Below are 21,537 nucleotides of genomic sequence, written 5' to 3'. Positions count from 1 at the left end.
TGGCCTAAGAGTTGATTTCTCACCTTTAAAAAATGACACTGATGGGTTTTTGCAGAACACAAACCTTTTCTCCAGCAATTGCATCAATTTTTACACTGTAATAACAGCAATAAAAACAACTTTTCTCCTTATGTTATCACTTAGTTACAAAAATAATGTACAAAGATTTAAAAAACTTTTTTCATCACTTCATTTAGGTTTAATATAGTTGTTTTATTTTTGCAATATGTTGTGATTTCACACCTCAAAGCTACTTAATTTACGTTCATAATAAATATTCCAAAGAATTAACTTTTATTTTCCATCCTGTGTTAAAGTAGTTCCCACATTCTGCCACTGGGTGGTGCTATAGATTATGTTGTGTATGAATTTAGTTTGCATTCTGCTATAATAACTCCAGTTCTCAGCAAAGTAGATATTAAACAAAGTGAGCAAAACAAAGACAGTTTTTAAAATCTCATCACTGAATGTGGTACAAAAAAGATGAATATAACAGGACAATAAATATGTTTAAGAGCTGAGGCTGGATGGAAGAAAATGGCCCAAAGAATAAGAAATCAGGTGTTAAAATATTTAGAAACAATGAGTAAAGGTATTAATGAATACAGTTTAATTCAATATTCACAAACAAGCATCAACAATCAGAAGGAAATTATTTATGGGTTGGAAAAACAGGGAATTTAAAAATGTGGAGCTAATGAAATGTTTTATATTACGCTGATTAAGTTGTATTCCTTTGTTCAAAATATTTGTATTTAATATCGCACGTATGGAAAAGGAAAAAAAAGCATTGTTTATAACGTTTTTTATAAGTCCTAGTTAAAAGAAATAAAATATTTAAAGTGTTGACCAAGATAAATAAACTATCATATTGTCTTAATATTTCTTTGGGCCATTTCTGCTTGTATGTTTGTTTTTATGCATTTTATGATCATTTGCAGACCTATATAATTTATTTATAGCCCATGTCAGTTTGAACATGAGGAAACTCCTTCCTCCCGACATTCAGACCCACAGGGGGAGTTTCCTGTTTATCTGTGGAGCAGAACGGGAGGAGTGAGGAAGAGGAGGAGTGGAAAAACCAGGGAGGAGAGAAGGAATGTCCGAGCTGAGGCATTGTGTTTGGTTATCGCAGCAGCAGCAGGGAGAGGAGGGCGTGGCTCTGCTGGGAAGTGGAAACCCATGGAGGAAGAGGAGGAGAAGGAGGAGGAGGAGGAGGAGGAGGCGTGACTCGCTGACTTGGAGCGACTCGGAGCGGCTCGGCCATGTGGGGATGAGATGTGATCTGGATCACAGGAGGAAGGAAAACAACACGTAGAAGAAGTAAGCCGATTTAAATTCCTGGCATTTTGGGAAAACTCTTCTGTTCTGAAACTGGATTGCAAACTTAACATCCTGACGGGAGTTTGACTGAACACATCTCCTCAAATCGATCTGCACTGACTCCTCTCTTCAGGCTCAGCGGTCCTGGTTGACGGATTGGATATTTTAATTTGACACCTGACCAGGCTGAGGATGAGCGGAGCAGCAGACGTGGTGTGTGAAGGCTGGCTGCGAAAATCACCTCCAGAGAAAAAACTGCGCCGTTATGTGAGTAACATTTCCTTTAAAAACAAAGCAACTGAACATCATGTCTCAGGGATTCTCTCCTGAGTATTTTCTAAATTAAACCCTGAAGTTTTCTCTGTGTGTGTGTGTGTGTGTGCGTGTGTGTGTGTGTGTGTGTGTGTGTGTGTGTGTGTGTGTGTGTGTGTGTCATCACTGTTGACACAAGGAGTCATTTCCTCAAGTCCCAGTTGTAAAGCAGTTAAACATCGAGCGCAGCTGTCATGTTTCACTCTGATTAAACTTTGCTTTGCTCTGTGGATCATCAATAAAAAGTGTTAAAAGCTGATCTGAGCAAGTCAGAAAGACTTTTTACACAAATATAAATTGGGTTTAGAACTAAAACCTTGACTCTGTTTGGGTTTTTCCTGTGTTTTCTCCTCCACGACATAAAAAAGACACACAGGCTGTTTAGAAAAAGCGACATTTGGATTTACCACATGTTGTTTTTTTGCTGGACAGCAGCTGGACTCACTTTCCAGTAAAGCAGCAGCAGCAGCTTCACACACACCCCACATTTCTGACATGCCTCACCAGTGAGTTGAGCTAATCTCCTTTCTCCTTTCCATGTTTTCTCATAATCTCCATATTTCCAGAGAAAGTTGTTTTCTTTTCACAGCCCTCCATTTCTTTCTCTTTCACTCATTCACTGGACTTTCTTTTCCTCTTCTATTGTCGTTTGCCCTCCTTCCTTAGGAAGTATGTGTGGAAGGGAAGTCTGGGAGGAATAATGACATGCAAAAAAGAAGAAGTATATTTGGACTTGATGCTATGAGAAGGGAGCAAATAATGTAGAATATAGAAACGCAACTTTTCAAGTTGAGAATTTGAGATCGTTGCACTTTAAAAACACTCATAACAGGAAAGTTTAAAAAAAATAAAATTATAAAGAAGATTTGATTCTGTCTCAATTATAATCATAGCTGATTGGGTTAATAAGGGGCAAACAAGGAAGAAGAAGGAAAATCAGACATTTAGATGGTGGTATCCACAGTGCGGTGTGTGGATAAACACACTGCGTCCAGCTGTGTTTCTGTTGTCAACACACGATCAAAGACCTGCAGCGTAATGGCAGCAGCAGCAGCCGTGTGTTCATGTTAATATGGTTAAAGTTCCCTCAGTGGAAACCTCAGTGTGTGCGCTCGTGTGTTATGTAATCAACTAATCGCTCTCAGCTGGGCCTGTTTGGGAAAGAAAGAGGCCTCTCCTAGAGATTTAGCAGATTTGGAAACACAGGAACGCCAAGCAGGACGAGGTCGATTTTGTAACTTCAGCTACACTCACAAACATGCTGCAGACACGCCCCCCGAGGGTCTTAGAAACGAGAAAAATCTGCAAAAGTTATGCATTTCATACGTTGCATGAGGCTGTTTTCTTCCTCATGCAGCGTTTTGGATGCATCTCCTCCTCTCTCAGTGCTGGAGCCTCTCAGAGCCTGTTAGAGCAAACGGAGACGGGCTGATCACATCCAAAACCCAGAGCGCTGACGTCGTTCTTGGCTTGGACTTTCAGCACGGGTCATCCCGGTCTGGACAGCTTGGTCCTGCTCTGCTGGACATCATGTTTTCCACAGAGGGGTGCCGCAATAAAACAAGAAACGTCTGTAAATATCTATAGATGTTTCTGCAGTTTTCCAGATTATGCAGGAAAACATAATCTGTGTAGAAATCAAGTCATCCACAGGCCATCTGCACAAATCTGTCAGAAACAACCGGAACGAGGAGTAGGTGTCTTAGCATGTCCATCAAGCTTGTGTAGGCGCTGCTCACGCGCTTCCTTTCCGCTCGTTCCACCTGGAGCCGCCAGCGGCTGAGCGGTTCATTTCTCCAGAACAGGGAGGAGGCAGAGGAGTTTGATGTTTTCACAGATTATCTGTCTCATGATTTAAAACGACAGAGTGAAAATAAAAATGAAAAATTACAAATCATATTTATGAAAGTTATATATAATTTTAATTTAAAAAGGGAGTACTTCCTGTTTTCCTGTACTGTATTGGTATAACCTTCTCACATCATCTGATGAGCTGACTTAATACAAAATCACCCACTAATGGGAATCTAAACTAAACTAAAACATTTAGTTGTTGTTGAAGTTAATTGATTTCAGCTTCAGAGTATATTGGTACCGACTTAAAGTATTATTTTTTATTAAGACCTTGTTTGTTGCTTGTTAGTTCAGAAACTGAAATAATGTGAACGCTCAAACCTGAAGTTGATAATTACAGATGATTTAAAACCGTTTTGTGGAAATGAAACCCAGAAAGGAGATTTATTGAAGCTTTTCTGACATTATGATCACCTTAGACAAGCTTCAGCACATAAATAGACTGAGAGCCGCTAAAAACAGTTTAACGACTCTAATTCAACAGTGATTTTATTTGATTTTTTCCAATTTGGTTTTACTGATTAGGAACAGGATCTGAGCGTTTGGATCCGGTGTCTCTGCAGAACAGTGACGTGTTTTATGGTCACCTGAAACTCTGCCATAAATTAAACGTGACATTTTTTAATTGTCTCAGCGTCAAGAGTTAGCAGATGGGGGGGAAATTTTCAAATTAAGATGCAGTGTTAATTTTAGTTTAGCGGCAGGAAGGAGGAAGTGTTATTTTAGAGCCATTGTGCCCTCTTCCTGAGTTCAAAGGTCAAAGGAGGAAACATTAGGGAGCTTGAGGAGACTGTCGCAGGAAGAGAGCTTATCATTATTACTTGATAATAATGATTATCAAGTAATAATGATACTTGATATCATTATATCAAGTATATCATTTCTCTTTGAAATATCATTTCAAAGAGAAATGATATTTCCCTGAAAATGAGTGAATGAGAAACACTTTGCTGCTTCTCGTTTTAGCCCAGATCAGATGTAAAAAATTAGCTGCTTGCTTTTTGGTTTATTCTGTGTAAAATGTCACAGACTGAGATTCTTCTGGGTCCAGACAACAAAAACAATACTTCCTGTACCGTTTCTTGGAGACAGTTGCACCTCTCATCTCAAAAGTTGTGAGTTTTAGGGTCGTAGGTCAGAGTTGGGACAATGACACCAAGACGTGTTGTTGCAGTAGCGTAGGTGACTGAGCCAGCAGTCCATCCTGGGCGTTTGGCTGAGGCGAAAAAAGATCAGGGAGTGAAACGTTTGATCACATGGACGCATTGTCTTCAGTAGGTGAAACCAAACGCCACACCTCCTGATTATTTCCTGTCTTTATCTCAACAGCTGCCGTCGCTCTTCTCCTTCAAAAAGGACATCTAAAACATTCACATTTCTCAAAAAAGCGTTTTTTATGTCTGAAATGTTGGTGAGTTTTACGTTCCTGACATAAATGGCCGAGCAGACGTCACCGTTTGGGTGTTTTTATTTACAGAGTCAGACGGTTTCTGTCTGGGTGGGTTAATTAGTTTGAAAGCACTAAAGAGAATCTCAGGTTTGAGGAAAATCCTCTGGGGTTTTTCCAAAAAGCCAGTAATGAAGTCATCCCAGATGAGATCTATTAGAGAAACAATCTTATTTTATCACTTATTAACTCCAAGTCTAATGACTGCTGGCGGCTCCAGGCGAAGTTTTCTGTTTTACTCAGGAGCTGAAAAAGAAAACCGGCTTTTTAGAAATAAAGACGAGAATAAAAAAACTTCCCTAAATGAAAACAGCTCAACTAGTTTGAAAGGTAACAATGAATTACTAATATAGAATAGATCATTTTTATGGTTTGAACTTTTCCCAGACAAACTAATAACTTTTAATTAACCTGAATGAAAACAATATGCTGATTATTCCAACAACAAAATACAGTAAAATACAAGCAGTTATCGTTTCAAACTGACATTTTATGAATGTAAAATAAACAATTCATAGTGAAACTTGAACAAATAAATAAACTGAGCTACAGTGCTGAAGTTTAAACCACTGGTTTTAAAGACTGGTTTGTATGGGGAGGTTTCACGTCTTAAACTGTAAAATAATAATTCAGCTGTTAAAAAGACTCCGGATCAAAATAGAAACGGCTCAAAAGTTTCTCAAGTTAGAAGGTGCAGGAAAATATTTGCCTGCAAGCAGCAGCCGCCCTGCTGCTTTCATTGGACCAGCAGCTTGAAGACAAACGATTATCAAACGGACTGAGGGGGAAAGAGGATAAACAGCCACTTCCACTGCCATCTCTTACCAGCATTTCCTGTTCAGCTACTTCCTCTTCCTGTGTGTGTTTGGAGAGAAAGAAAGGGGAATGTGCCTCGGTGCCTAATTGGCACAAACTTTGATCATTTGAACACGGCTGCTGGGTTTTTGGTCCTGTTGGTTTTGCTTTGAAACGTTGGTCAGCAGGGATAAGCAGGGATTTCTGGTTTTGGACAAGTTGAAGTTAATTTCCTCACAGAGAAGCTGAACATTAACGCAAATAAACTGAAGCTTTTACAAACTAATCTTTCTCCTCTGAATATAAGCTGCAAATTCACTTTAAAATGTTTCTCCTTGCTCCACTTCACACCTTTAAATAATCACGGTCACACTCTACCTACACACACCTACACACACACACACACACACACACTCAGGTTGTGAGTCATGTCTAAAATATGAGGTGTCATTCTGTGGCTCTCTGGTTCATGGAGGAAGATGGTCTGTACCCACAATGCCTGTTGCGTGATGACGGCATCCAGAGAGCAGCGTCAGACATTGAGCAGCTCACTGCATGTGGGTCATGTTTGGTTTTACGTTTAGTTTGTGCTTACCGGAGCATTAAACCCTGGACATGAGGACAGCAGCCGTCTTCAGTCAGAATAGTGACGTGTGTAGGAGAAAAAGTGAAAAACATTCATAATCTGATCTTACAAGCAGCCACTTTGTTTATGAAGTCCAAAATTAAAGTCTGGAGCAGCGATTTGTAACCTTGATAATCCAAAAAGTAACTGTTTAGTTTTGCCTGCATAAAACTAGTTTAAAGCAGAAAATGCTACAAATGCAACATGACGCTTTGAAAAAAAAAAAGCTGTCAGGAAAGTGCTTGCAGCGCCGATGCAGACGACTGCTGAAGTGTGGCACGGTGATGAATTATTTGTAAAAGGGAAAAACTTAAACAGACCCGGTGTGAGCAAGGCACTGAACTAACCCGAACAGAACCAAACAGAACCAAACAGAACTGAACAGAACCGAACAGAACCGAGGATCTGGCTCCGCAAAAGGAAAAGACTGGGGGATAAACGGGACGTATTATGCAAAATTGACCTTTTGCTTGTTTTTTTTGTTTTTTTTGTACTTCCCTTTGGGTCCCTACTGCTTCAACAAAGATCTTAAAAAATTACCTAAATAGTTTTCAGGAATAATTTACTGTTTTTGGTGTCTGAAAAATGAGACATTTCAAAAACCTCTGGATTGTTAAGTCACAAATGAGAAAGACTACCCCTGAATTAGCAACCCCAGCTAATACCAGCCCATCACCTAGCAACCTCAGCTGAGCATAGACGGTCACCTAGCAACCCGACCACAGCTCCAGCACATCTGGTCAGCTGGTTTCTCATGTTTACCTCTGCAATTAAGAAAAAAAACAAATCTTTTGCAAAATGAGGATAGCTATATTTTCTAGTATGAGTTGCTGATGTTTGTGGGAAATGATTTAAAACAAAATCGAATAGTTTTGAAAAGAATCAAAAGAAAGATAGTCTAAAATGCTGGTGCTCTGAGTGAAACAGAAATAAAGAAATAACTTCACTGTTGTGTCCTCAGACAAAAATAGGCAATGAAATTTGTACTCCACCGTTTAAAAACTCATAAATTAAAATAAAAAAAAATAAAAAAACTAGTCACACATTAAAAAGTACAAATAGCTTAAATCATATTCATTCTGTTGTGGAAATTAAATGAACGCATTCAACAGAAAATTGGAAAACTGCTAACCCTTCTGCATCTGGTATTAAAACAAGTTGATTCTTTATTATTAAGAGACATTATGGAAGGTCCAAAAAGCCATTTATGCTCTTATTTTAACGGTGTTACATTTTGTTATGTGGACAAAAACTTCAGTGTCTCTGTAATGACTGTATTTTACCAGGCATGGAAAAGACGGTGGTTCGTCCTGCGCAGTGGCCGACTGAGTGGAGAACCAGACGTTCTGCAGTACTACAAGAACCAGCATTCCCGGCGGCCGATTGGGACCATCAACTTGAATCTGTGTGAGCAGGTAAAAACACCAAAATATGATGAAAAAAAAGTGTCATCATGACATTCTGGATCAAAGATGTAACTAGCGACTACGATGATTTATTTCGTTTAGTTTAGGTGCCTCTTTAAACCCACTAAAAGTAAACCAAATAAAAACAAATGTCTTGCAGCCAATCAGCCAAAGTACAAGGAAAAAAAATTAACATTATGAAAACCTGAAGAATTATTCATTACAAGAAAGTGTCTGCTTGAAGGAAATCCATTAAAAAAACGGATTTATTTTTATTTTTTGCAGTAGTATATTTCCAACCGTCTGTCAGGAGACGGTTAGTTAAACGCTTTAACAGACTTTCAGAAACCCGACTCTCCTCATTCCCCACTCTTCCTTTGCTCCAGGTCGACGCCGGCCTCTCCTTCACCAAGAAGGAGCTGGAGAGCAGCTTCGTCTTCGACCTGCGAACCGAGGAGAGGACCTGGTACCTGGTGGCCGAGTCCGAGGACGACATGAACCGCTGGGTCACATCCATCTGCCTCCTGTGTGGCTTCAACCCTACCGACGACGGTACCACAAAAAAAATGAGCCAAATCCAACACGTCCCGCTCGCTGTGCTTTGCTTGCCTTTAGTTTGTCCGTGTGGGCAGCGACTGAGTCAGTGTGAAAACTGGTAGGAGGAGAAAAAGGAAGAACATGTAGAGGAAAATATGGATGAAAGGTCCTTTGGGTTGTGTGCCAGCGACTCAGATGAGAGTAAAGTGTCTCAATAGGACACCAGCTTCTTTCTAGACACCAACCGTGTTTACTTTCAGACACGTGATTGACTACATCGTGTTATAATTTTCTCTTTGTGGTTAAACTGGATTTGCACAGTGAACACTCACATACTTAGCAAGTCAATATCCACAAATTCACACATTCGCAGATTTTCCTGACTCCAAATTATTCGTGGAAAATCCTCCGATTGGAGGATTTTTTTGGGAGACAGGATACCGTCGCGCAGCTGCTGCACGTTTGTCTGCTACTCTTCCATGATATCTGTTTGTCTGGAGTAGAAGAAGCTCCTTATCGAAACATGAAACCATAATCCTGAGTCACCAAATCTTGACCTTAACATGGAGACTTGTTTTGTTGATCATCTTGATTTCCCCTCTGGCATCAAAAAGACAGTTTCATTCACACACCAGCTGCTCACTGGACAGTCTTCCCTTTTCAGACTATTGTCTGTTGACCCAAGAGGTTCTTGTTCCTGCACATCAGTGGTTTCTGGAAAGCTGACCATCAGCTCTGCCATGTCTCTTAAATTCTTTCTTCCGCATTGTTCAGTTGAGTTCAGTTCCTTTATTATCCCCAAAGGGGAAATTTATTTCCCAACCAGGTATTTCAAACACACAAAATGACATAAAAGTGCATAGACAATATTGGAAACAGACAAAGCACGCAAGCGCCGATTCACGAATACAAAAAAACAGAGTTGTAACTCACAAATGGAGGGATCTGGTTTCTGTGGGTACAAATGAGTTTTTCCATCTATTGCTTTTAATCCTAACCTCCAGCCTGAGGGAGGAAACTCCAAATCCTGACGCATCACCACAACTAGACACGCCAGCAATTAAATAGAACCAAATGAAGATGTCATTAAATGTAGATGTCATGATTTATGGGAGGTGATGATGAGTTGTCAGCTGTGTTCTCAGAAGAAACATGTTTTTTTTTTTTTTTCTTCAAGCAGGCTCTTTGGTTTGAACAGACAGCTGAGCGCAACGGAGTTAGTTTAAAAATGCGGTTTGGAAAAGTAGCAACAATGTTTTGGTTGCATATTGTTGATTTGTGCAGACATAATACGGCTTTTTTCCCACTTTAGCTGCAGAAAGACAATTACGGTCCAACTCTGCCTCCGCCTCCGTGACCGCAACCAGAGGCACGCCTACTATCACCATGGTAACGGGGTCCATCCCACCCCCATACGACCCCGTGAGCGTGCGTCACCTGGAGCACGATAGCAGTGCAGAGGACGACTACCTGTGGCTGTCAAACTGCCAGAGTCACACCAGGTAAACAACCAATAAGGCTAAATTAAAGAACCTCCAACCTCGGATTTTGGTCCTAACTTGTATTAAATTAGTAAATTAAAATAATCATTCAAATGTGGGAGGTTGGGAGCTTTACCAAGATATGCATCTCACCAATTGGTACTAAAACTGGTTTCAATCTTATGATTCTGAATTTCGGCAGCAGAGCAAAGGAAATGGTGATCAAACAAAAGGATTAGCCAATAAGTCGCTGTGAGTTTTACTGAGGAAACTGTTTATTTTTGTTTGAACAACTCCTAAAAGATTCATCCTGAATAAAACCATCTGGAGAACAAAGGACCAAAGAGATTCAGGTTTTGACTTGTTGCATTTAAGAGCAACAAGGATTTGGAGTTCAACCCACATGTTTCTACCAGGGCTGACTTCTCCCACCGTCACGCTACAGTTCACCATAAAAACACTGCAGGCAGAGTTCGCCTGCGCTGATGAAGAGATTTCTGTTTCTTCTGGATTCATTTGTTTCGCTGGACTGGAACAGTCAGAGAAAAAAAGCTGCAGCCACAAGTTACTGGATTTAAGGAGGTAAAGTTTGCACCAGGTGTAATCCGTCACTTGTTTGTATCTTTACCTTCAGGCCTGCTTTGGGTTCATCCACCTCTCTTGAGACGGACTACAGTGACCACCTCTACCCTCCTCCCTCGGCCACCTTCTCCTCCTCCTCCTCCTGCTCTTCCTCCTCTTCTCTTCCTCCAAGCAGCCTTCCGCCTCCGTCCTCGTCCGGGCTCAGGTCAGCTCCTTGGACAGTGGTTGCCATGGCGAGCCCCCTCAGCCAGTCCCTGGACGCCACCATGACTTCCGACTTCCAGAGACGAGCCGCCCGCTCCCACGGCCACCCCTCCCCTCATCCCAGGAAGCACTCCTTAGATTTCCACCTGCGTCCGGCTGCCGTACCGCTCAGCGATGACAACCGCTCCGGCGCTCATCCTTCAAGCGCCATGAGTGGCTACCAGGTCCCCCGTCCGGCATCCACCCCTCAGCCGCCTCCCCCACGCCGGCCCTCTTCTACGCCCAGCGTGGACTCGCTAACTCAGGCCGAGCTCCACGCCGCCATCCCGCCCCCTCCCCCTCGGCCGCCCAAGCCCCCCACCGTCACACTGCATGGAGAGATCGCTGCGGTTTTCACAGGGCCTGGTGGGCAACCAAGAGCCAACTCTGAACCGGAGAGGAGGGATGAGGGCATCAGCAGAGGAACACTGACAAGAGGTAACAGCGTCATTACTGCAGAATATCTCTGCTACATCAATTATAACAAATATTGTACGCGGAGGATTCAGAAAAGGTTACATCCACTTGAATCCACACCAGTTCACCCCTGAGAGTTGTTTCAAACATGCCAAACCAGTAGGGGGCAGTGTAGTGCAAAGCAAAAAAACAAAAAAAAACAACCTACATCAGCCAATCAGATTGCTTCAAAACAACCACAACTTCCTGCTAGGAATTAAAGGGACCAAATTCACAAATTGTTCTTCCATTTGAGACTCTACTTCTGTAGAAACAACCAAAGCACTTAAAACAAGACTCAGTCAGGTTTTAGCAATAAGTTAATGTTTTTTGGTATCTGGAAAACAAGGCGTTTCAAAAACCTTTAGAATGTAACACCACAAATCAGCAGGCGTTGCCTAATGGTGCGTTTACACCAAACATGTTCTGAACATCAGGTGTGTCTGGTTTATGTTCAAAGTCTATGTGCAGGCCCGTCGAGGGCCCATCGCGGCACGATTTGAACCGTTTGGAGCATTTGATGCATCCAGAGCGTCCAACAAATACACTGACAACGGAAAACGACGACTACAGCGATTCTGACACTCTAATGCGCCCTACACATAGACTTTGTATGTAAACCAGACGCACCTGTGTGGGTGTAGAGCAAAATGTCAGCCATCTGCATTCAAAGATGGCTGACAGCTTCGAATCCAGCCATGCAGTTATTAGTTGATCTTGAAGCGTCTGACGCATTTTTGACGCGTGTAACACATTTGGTGTGAACGCACCATAACACCTAGCAAGTGAAGCACAATCTGTTACCTAGCAACCTCAGCGAATGGCAAGACCAATCGCTTGCAGCTCTGAGAGGTAGTTCATTATTATATTAATACATTGGTAATAATACTTTGTGTACAGAACTCTTTAATCAAATGTGTATATATATATATATATATATATATATATATATATATGTGTGTGTAAAACAAATCAATTAAAATGAAAGAGATTCTTAAAGTAAACTTTAACAAGTAGAAAATGAACAAATTACATTTTTACGAGAAAGCTTTCCACAAAGTAGGAAACTTGACCATAAATTAACATTAAGTTGGATAAAAACTGTTGAAAAGTTTTGTTGTCATAAACACTCTGCATGGTGCTAAATATTTTACAATTAAAATGGTTTATCTAAAAATGAAAGCATTTTTTTGTCGCTGCAGGAGTAAGATTTGTCGTGACCTTTGAGGCTCACAGGAGATCAGAAAACTACTTTTAAGAAGCTTTACTGGTCTCAGGTGGCAGGGCTGCAGATTTCATGCTTAGTGGAACAAACTCCTGCTTGTGTTCGGAGTAATTTCACCAGAACTGCAGTTATTAAGAAGATGAGAACTTTACCCCTCAACAAAACAAAGATGTTATTGTGTAGAAATGATTTCACGGCCTGTTAATTACTTTTGCAATAAATGTTTCGTTATAAAAAAGCAGCATGAACACTGAAATGAGGAGGATGTGTACAGCTGTCAACATGAAATATGACACACAGCTTGGATTGTGCCAGCCTCGTCTAAGTCCACATCCCATCACTCTCAGTTTTCTCCTTAAAAATGTTTGCAGAGATCCAAATAATACATAAACAACATGATTTTATCTTCTGATTTTGACTCATTTCACGTAATTTGGGAGGAATCCATGTCGACACAGGGGGGATGTTGATGAAGTCACATTTTAAGATGCAGGTTTTTTAATATCTGTTCCAGGGAGCGAATCTGTCTTCATTCCTTGGTCTCAGCCTGACAGAGCCACCATGTTTGAGTTCAGCGAGAGCTTCAACACCTACTTTGTGAGTCAACCACTTTCAATGCCATAACCGTTCAAATCATTGCTCATCTTTAAGTCATGTTCCCTCCTGTCCGTTCTTTCTCCCAGTTTAATAAAGGCATGGTTCCTCTGGGAAGCCTTTGTTCTGAAGATGACGATCTGGATGAAAGTTATGTTCCCATGAGCGCCTCCACCAACGAGCCCCCGGTTGCAGCGAGGTGAGTCAGTACTAAAACACTTCGTCATGTTGCTGAGGTTTTGAAAAACATTTTTACATCAAAGCTCTTCTTTCAAATGGAGAAACGGCTTACTGTTGAGCTTTTAACGGTTTAATTAAAGCAGAAGGACGTAATGTAACTTATAACTAGAACAAAATGCGTCTCCTGTGGAGATGCTAGCTGGATGCTGTAAGGCAGCTGAATATTGCAGAAACATTTGAGACTTGCAGAAATGAAGCAAAAGCCTGCAAAACACAAGTAGAAAATCTGTAGAAGAGGAGGGAAAACAATCAGTCAATGCAAAAATCCCACATAAAGGGTGTTAAATATGTGTGTAGAACTGTGTTTGCAAAGCTAAACTGTAAGGTCAGAACAGCTTCTGAGCTAAAATGAGCTAAAAACCTAATTGAAATACTAACAGTAGCCTCTAGGTTGGGACCTACAGTAAAATACTCCATGCAGAGTGAAAAAACTCTTGCAAAAAAACAAAATTAGCTAAAAAGCTAAAAGAAGCAAAATAACAATAGCAACTATTAGCACTAGCATCACTTTTTATCTCTTTTTGTGTTTTTAAGCTGGTAAGCACTTTGAACTGCCTCGCTGCTGAAATGTGCAACAAATAAACTTCATTGATTGCTTGACTGATAGCATGTTAATCTACAGTAACGCAATACACACAGTGTAGGAAAAAACATGAAAAATTAGCTTAAAAGCTAAAAGAAGGTTGGATTTAGGATTCAGCTATAAAACCTACTTGCTGGTTGAAGATTTTTTACTTTAAAACATTTGCAGAAACTTTGTATTTTTTAATTCTAACCTAAAGTTGTTGTTTTCAATCCAGGGCTAATCCAGGGGGTCCATCAGACTCTACTGCTGAGCTCCAAGATGGCAACTACGTCCCAATGACTCCACTCACCTCCTCCCTACCCGCCTGTCCCGTTGCTGCTGCAGGTGACCTAGCGTCGCTGGGGAGGCAAGTGCCTCCACCTGCCCACATGGGTTTTCGTAATTCCACAATGACTCCAGTCATTCCCTCCACCCCGCCCCTGCGGAGGAATACGATGCACAACACCAGCGTAGGTGAAGCTGAAGTCGTTCCTCCTCCAATCCACCGCAACCTGAAACCTCAGCGGAAAGGTCAGTGGCAGCTGGACGGGAAATTATTGTTGGGCAGATGAAGCTTCGTGATGCACTGAGACTTCTGTTATTGTGAGGTTATGATGCAGAAAACGATACTCAAAACAAAGATCGTCTTTAGTCAAAACCCCTACTGGGTTTTTTGTTTGATAACAAAGTGATGCTTCTTAAACAAAACATATTTTACTTTACGTCTTTCTGATTCTAAGATTTGAGATTAAAGGTTTACATTTATGACCAGAGCAAAAATAAGGAAACGGGTTGGTGAACTGGTCTGCTGTGTCCTTGCTTGAAATGATCCCTGGAATTCAAATCTCAGTCTTATCTTGTTTTGGTGTTTTTAAATGTTTTACACCAACATTCAAAACCTAACTGGTTAGATGAAAAGCATTCCCAGTTCTTTATTTAAAAATTATGTGTTTGCTGACTGTAATTTTCTTTGTCTTTTTGAAAGGTGACATATAATTAACATTGCCTTTTCATTCTGATTGCACAAAACAACTGATTTGTTAAAGTATAAAATCCTAAAGCTGTTTTCTACCTAAAATGACGCCTCTGCAGGAGTTTGTGGCAGTCAGTCTGTGGAGAAGAGCAGCAGCCAGATCCCTGCAGAGGCCACACAGAAAACAAAAGGTACAAACTTCAGTCCTGCAAAACTATCTGGCTTTAGAGGGTTTTGAGTTTGACACGTATTGAAATGTATCGCTTAAACACATTGTGTAACATGTAATACTAGTGAAGACCTTACTGATGTGTTAGAAAACATTACCTTTTAAGTTCTGTTTGTGCAGCTTTAGTCTATCATCGACTTACTGAGCCATTTCGAAACAGTAAGAAGGAGTTCATAGTTCCTTCCCTCCTTGTGTAACTCTGTCATTTCGTGACTCTCCTGTTCCCAATTTGCCTCTTTTGGTTTTAATTATTAATCTGCACCCAGTTTACCTGACAAGTCTGCAGAAAAAGGTTCTGGCAGCAGCACACATACAAACCTAAAGATGCAAGACATGGAAAGGTGAATAATTAATGTTTGTGTTGCTCCTGCAAACACTAAAGATGCTGACTTGTATTTGTAGATTTTCAGCTTTATGCTTTTGAAACAAGATTCCAGAGAAACGACAGGAATCAGTTATATTCAGTATTTGTAGAATATGCTGCAGTGCTGCCCCCTGCTGACATGCTGCTGCCATTACATAAGATTTAGAACATCATTGGTGAATTGATTTGCCTAAGTTTTTATCATTACACTTTAGTGGGTCACATACAAACAAACTACACTTATTAACATTGCTCTGCTCTGAATGTTCTTCGTGAATATTTCAGTAAAACCAGCTCCTCTGGAAATAACTCCGGTGTCGCAGGACTGGCAGGAAGTCCCGCCTCCTGTTCGCTCACCTGTCACTCGGACCTTCACTCGAGGGTGAGTTGGCGTCAACATTCTGCTAAAGCAGGAAGAAATAAATATATTTAACGATAAATTTGAAGTTCTCTCTCTGAAAGACGGTGATTAGCTGCAGCTGCGTTGCTCTCTGCTTCCACCCTGTGGTCGTAGCTTAGTACTACAACATGTTATGAATGAATATAGACACGTTCAGAGAAGTAAAATACACTTGAGGGTAAAAATAAAAGCAATGAAGTGTTAAAAAAGTAAAAACAGTTTTTGAAAGAATCCTTAGAAAATGATAAATTTTAAATATTGTGTTTTTTGTGTCTCAGTCCGTCCATTCGTGGGTCATTCAGGCCGAGCTCGGCCCAAAGCTCATCCCCATCCTCTGATTCTGATGACCCCGACGACAGCTACGTCACCATGGTGACCTGCAGCTTCAGTCAAAGCGCCGGGGAGCAGGTGAAACACATTTTTATCATCTTTAATCACCAAATGCTTATTTTTATGTCCGGTATTTTGTTAAAATCTGATTGTTTTCGTTTGCAGTCGCTGAGGATGATGCTGCATCGCGGCTCTGAGGGTGGAGTCAGTAACACATTGGTACGACGAGCTGAAAAACAGGTGGAGTATCTGGACCTGGACCTCCACACAGGACGATCGACTCCAACAAGACAGGTAAAAATAAAAATATAATAATCAATTTCACCAAAATAAGAAAAATTACTTAAAAATAACATTTCCTGTACCTATTACTTTTAAAACAATAACTAGATTACTCAAATATAAGTGATTTATTTTACCTGCTTGGAGTTTGTCCACTAGAGGGCATCATAGAACCAACTGTGTCTATATAGTACAACAAGGGTGTCAACAGTGTGGCCCGGGGGCCATTTGCAGCCCTTGGTATGACTCTGTGTGGCCCTTGATCACATAAAGAATCACACAGATTCCACTGATTAAAAAAAGGATGTAAACAAATTCAAAATAATCTTAAAATACAAAACTTAAACACAAAATCTATTAATTACAGAATCATTGCCTTTCATTTTAACTTGATAGTATATAGCACCACAAACATTAAGAAAGGTTTACTCAAAAAAAAAAAATAATTTGATGCTTCCATTTCTTAAATTATTCTAAATATATAAATACTTTCAGTAGAGGGCCTCTACTGTTGTCTAGAATACATCTAAACAGATCATTTCTGCATAGAAATCAGGCTAATACAGTTTATTAATATACTATTTATTTAGTTTGTTTTTACAGTGGAATTATTTTTGCATTTTTCACAACACAAGAGATTTAACTTCACAGTTGTGGCTTATGTTGCAAAGAGTTTGGACACCAGTGCTTTAAGCTTAACTTTTTATTTGTTGCAGGATATAAATGAGAACTTTATGTCATGCATCTTCTCTGTGTGTCTTTAGAAACGCTCCACTGCAGAAGGTGGGCCCAGTAGCAGCGATCACGCTGCAGCAGGTGATGAGCGAGCGCGCGGCGACCGCAGGCGGGTGGACTACGTGGTGGTGGATCCCAAACGGACCAAGGCCCTGAAGAACACCCGGGAAGCGTGGCATGATGGGAGGATGTCCACGGAAAAAGAGAAAAGCTAGGCATGCTGGGAAGAAGAAAAACTCCCAGAGGAATGCCTGCCGTTTGGATGGACTTTCACCATCAAACATGAATGTTTGTTTAAAGCAATAAATCACTTCACATCTTGTTTCCCTTCTCCTTAAAGAGGCAGTATCACGTATTTTGTATCTAGTAACTGTGTTACCTTCTGTTGGAAGAATTCTACTTATGTCAAGTATGACATAAAAAAATTGTAAATTTACGCCTTGAAATTGGGCCTGTGTGTCTTTAACTTCTGCTCCTTCTGAAACTCACCTTTCAGGAAGACGTCACATCATGGCTCCTCCATTAACCCTTTAACATGGTTTTTACCAGCTTTTCACTGAAACTCTCATGTTACACCAGGTGTTTGCTAATTCCTGCTGGCTAGTCTGGAGGAGCTTTGTGGGGGAGTTGCTGAGCGGAGAAAAGAGGCAATAAGCCTTCGGTCCGTTCAGGCATTTTGCACAGCTGAATGGTTGCCATGGAGACTAAAGGATTTCTCAAACATGCTTGAAAGAATCTGATGAGGGGAATAATTTAACAAGTAAAGCTCAAAAACGTTGATTTTTACATGATACTGCCCCTTTAAAAGTTCAGCTAGAATGTAAATCACAAGTAGATCATCTGAATTTTTTTACCATCCTTGTGGTAAAAGTAATTTATTTTAAATTGTACAACTATACTCCATGGCCACTTTGTTAGACACACCTCTGTATCACGATTTGCATCCAACTTTAGAGAAGCATTCATTCTTCGAGGCCTACAGGTTTGTTCTATATTATCAGAACAGCATCACCGAATTGCTGCTGATCCACTTTTATTATATTTGTTTCAGGTTCTGACCGAACCATCTGAATGTGTGAATATTTGCACTTCCATCTTAAACCATTTTCATGCTCACAGCTGCTGCTCACTGTTGATTTTCTGTTTTTTTAATCATTTTCTATAAACCTGAGTCACAAGTGTCTGTGTGATTTACTATTTGTGGTATCAGTTCACTTGGTGTACCTAATAAAGTGGCCAGTGAGCGTAAATCTTTTCTTGTCTAAAATAATTTAATTGCATTTTAGTTTACTGATGCTACGGCTCATGCAGGAAGTAACTTAAATTTGCTGTTTTTTTCTGACAAGTTCAAACAAGATGCAGACTTTATTTGGTGTTTCTGATGTTTAAAGTTTAGAATAAAACACAAATGAGCTTTTTTTGTGTTAAAACATGAATAACAAATGTCTCGTAAGTTAGTGATGACTGCAGAATTTGTGTTTCAAAGTTATATTTTATGAGTTTTATGATCGTCTTCTACAGTTGGAATAGAAAACAGCAGAAAGTGATGGTGCTATAAGTTCAAGAGGGATGTGAGGAGCTGTCGATTCGGTGACAGGTTTCCTCCTTTCCTCTTCTCTTCGGTTGTTTGTTTGCTTGTTTTGTCACGACTGCACCACGGAGATTCAAACTTTTATTTTTTTGTACGTTATCTTGTTTGTTGTGGCCTAAAATTTAAGCTGAAACTCATTTTGGGGTATTTATTTTAGATATGTGGTTTGATGTAAAACAATCCAAACGGATTGGGTGACACTTCAAACCTGGACTACATTATTCTACGCCAATAGCAGAATATTTCAAACCTAGTTGTGATCTGTGAAACTTTTATCTCAATTCTGAAACTTCGCCAAAGAGAGATTTAAAAACCCTAACCCAAGTTTCTTTAGTTCCAAAACAATAGAAACAACTAATCAGGTTAAAAATTAGACATTATACCACTCAACTTACACCCTGTACCAACCAAACCTAGCCTTAAAAAAACAAACAATTTATCTCTAAAATCCTAAATTAGAACATCAAACAACAAATCAATTAAAACTTGAACTTATTCCTAACAAAGCCACTGCTCCGTCCGCCGACCGCAAGCTTAAAAAAAAACAAACCCAATAAGCAATTAACAGATTAATTAGAGCAAACCAATAAAAATAAAGAAACTCTTAATCCTACAAACAAACAACTCTTAACCTTGTTTACAGACCCAGAACCTCCAGGCTTGATCACCTTGACAGGCCACCGCTGGTTACGGCGTCAGGTGATAAACGGCCGAAACACCTGTCGACCCAGCGGTACACCGCTGAGAAAAGATCTCTGCTGAAGTGCTCTAGGCCCAGTCTGGTTCCAGTCTGACCTGAAGAACTGGGACGTCTTTGTGTCAGCAGGAAACGTCTCATCTGAATGTGGGGAAGCTCAAGGCTCAGTCCTGGGAACCTCAGATTTAATTTCTCCATGGAGATCAAAGTAGAACAAGAAGAAAATAATTTTGGAGGTTTATTGCTCTTTCATGCTGAGCAGAAACCTGGTGCAGCATTGGTTGGTTTATAAAGTTCTTCGTAGACAAAACTTAAAATCTCCATTAATTATTTTAAACAAAGAACATATTGACTGAAATGTGAATTTGTTGTTTTTAAACATTTATTTCCAGGTAATGATGATCAGACAGCAGGATTCTTAGCATTTTATCAGGTGAGCACACCTGTGCTGTGAGAGGGGGCGGAGCCTCAGGTGTGGCGAGTTCTGGAGACTTTTCTCCAGTTCGCTCCGACTCGGTTTGTGTGAACAGAAGGAGAAGTAAAGGTCCGACCAGGTGAGTTTTACCTCCACTTTCTTCTGGTTTCCAGTCCTGACTGTGTTTTCTCTCTTTGAGCTGCTGGGCAGAACCAGAACTGGGCCCGGTTCTGGTTCTGTTTGTGATGCAGAGCTGCAGCACCTGATTTCAACCAGGAACTCTGAGTCAAACTGGTACCAGTAGGTTCTGAGTGTTCGTGGCCCGGCTGAGATATCTGGGTTCCTTGTTTGGAAAATATTTGAATATGGAGTAAATAATTTATTGATCTATTGATTTCTCTGGGCTTTTATCAGTAGAAAATCTGGATTGAATCAGTGACAGAGGACAGCTGATCACATTTCAATCAATTCCTAAACATGAATCAATAATAAGTGATTATGGTCATGGAGACAGACTGGCGACCTGTCCAGGGTGACCCCGCCTCTCGTCCAGAACGTTAGCTGGAGAGACACCAGCAGAAAATGGATGGATGGAGGATCATTGAATATCCATCAATCACATTTTATTTGTATGGCTCCTTTCAGCAACAAGGCATTTCAAAGTGCTTTACATCATTAAACTCAAGATTACAAAGTCATAGAAACACGTCAACAACATTACAGTTTGCACATCAGATTATTGATTCATGATTAGATTTCAGTAACAACTCTAAACAGCTGAGTTTTTAGTCTAGATTTAAAGGAACTTGGTGTTTTGCAGTTTTTTGGAAGCTTGTTCCAGATTTGTGGTGCATAGAAGCTGAATGCTGCTTCTCCTCGTTTGGCTCTTGTTCTGGATGCAGAACCAGGAGACCTGAGAGGTTCTGGAAGGTTGCTATGACAACAGCAGACCTTTAATGTATTGTGGTGCTGAGCTGTTCAGTGATTTATAATCTAACAGTGTTTTAAAGTCTGATCTCTGAGCTACAGGGAGCCAGGGACTTTAAAACTGGGTGATGTGCTCCAACTTAAACATCCACTCCTCCCACTGCTTTTATGTAACCGAGTTAACGCATCAAACCATCAGAACCTAGAGAAATGCCTCATGGACCCATTTTACATACCAAGCAGGAAGTCGGCCATTTTGGCTCAAATGGATGTTCTTCTTGTTTTGTTTTTTGACTTTAGAAGAAAAATAAGAATGTCAGATTTGTCCTGGAGAGTTCAGATGTTTACGTTAAACTCTGAAGAAACCTTTCCTTCACTCTGACTGTCGCTCCATTTCTCTTTCTGGCCTTTAAATGATTATTAGGAAATCACAAATATCTGCTAAATTATCAGTTGAATCAGCCATAATTCGCACAGCTGTTTACAGACTCTTCCTAGTTAGTCTGTTTCTGTATCTTATATTTTAATTATTTTACTGCCTGATATTTCCTGCATTCATGTTCCCCTTTAGTGTCAACTTGTTTTGATGAGGAAAACCAAAATTCCTGGTGAGTTAAAGAAATTTACTTGTCTCCAAAGTATGTTTGTCTGTGAATATTTAGACCTTTTGAGGTATTTATTTGTCTAATTTTGGTTCAGTGTTGAATGTTTGGGTTAGTTTATGTCATATAACTGAAATAAGACTTTCTTTAGAATCACTGCAGCTTTTCCTCTTTGGGTTGGTGGCAGGATTTTGACCTTTGACCCTAGTGGTTTGGCTCCTGGCTGTAGTGAGTCTTTTAATTCCCTTTAAAACAGCCACGCTTACCCAGAACAGTGCAAACAGAGGAAGCAGATTCGGTTGACGTC

The 21,537-nt window shown here is 40.4% G+C and overlaps 1 protein-coding gene and 1 long non-coding RNA gene across 4 annotated transcripts; one reads left to right on the top strand and one right to left on the bottom strand.

Moving 5' to 3' along the window:
* Nucleotides 1–1,215: 1,215 nt before the first annotated feature.
* Nucleotides 1,216–17,414, top strand: LOC106963627 (GRB2-associated-binding protein 1-like). Of its 3 annotated transcripts, none has more exons than XM_015058648.1 (14): nucleotides 1,216–1,321; nucleotides 1,444–1,590; nucleotides 7,643–7,771; nucleotides 8,149–8,314; nucleotides 9,612–9,801; nucleotides 10,415–11,043; nucleotides 12,801–12,883; nucleotides 12,970–13,079; nucleotides 13,921–14,216; nucleotides 14,778–14,849; nucleotides 15,537–15,633; nucleotides 15,930–16,059; nucleotides 16,147–16,275; nucleotides 17,028–17,414. In XM_015058648.1, the coding sequence occupies exons 2-14, from the start codon at nucleotides 1,516–1,518 to the stop codon at nucleotides 17,211–17,213; spliced, it is 2,292 nt and encodes a 763-aa protein (XP_014914134.1). In that variant the 5' UTR covers nucleotides 1,216–1,321; nucleotides 1,444–1,515; the 3' UTR covers nucleotides 17,214–17,414. The 3 variants fall into 3 exon arrangements, with proteins under 3 accessions (XP_014914134.1, XP_014914136.1, XP_014914135.1); XM_015058650.1 differs by having other exon boundaries at nucleotides 1,216–1,323; nucleotides 1,457–1,590; XM_015058649.1 differs by lacking the exon at nucleotides 1,216–1,321 and having other exon boundaries at nucleotides 1,331–1,590.
* Nucleotides 6,299–7,633, bottom strand: LOC106963628 (uncharacterized). The gene is made up of 2 exons (XR_001428225.1): nucleotides 7,072–7,633; nucleotides 6,299–7,040 (listed from the first exon to the last, which is right to left on the bottom strand). It is a non-coding gene; the product is annotated as an uncharacterized LOC106963628 (long non-coding RNA).
* Nucleotides 17,415–21,537: the final 4,123 nt, after the last annotated feature.

The sequence above is a fragment of the Poecilia latipinna genome, unplaced genomic scaffold (genome assembly GCF_001443285.1).
Source record: "Poecilia latipinna isolate Pla-1442-1.1 unplaced genomic scaffold, P_latipinna-1.0 Scaffold1559, whole genome shotgun sequence".
Taxonomy (NCBI): Eukaryota; Metazoa; Chordata; class Actinopteri; order Cyprinodontiformes; family Poeciliidae; genus Poecilia; species Poecilia latipinna.
This window is presented reverse-complemented; position numbering and strand designations above follow the sequence as displayed.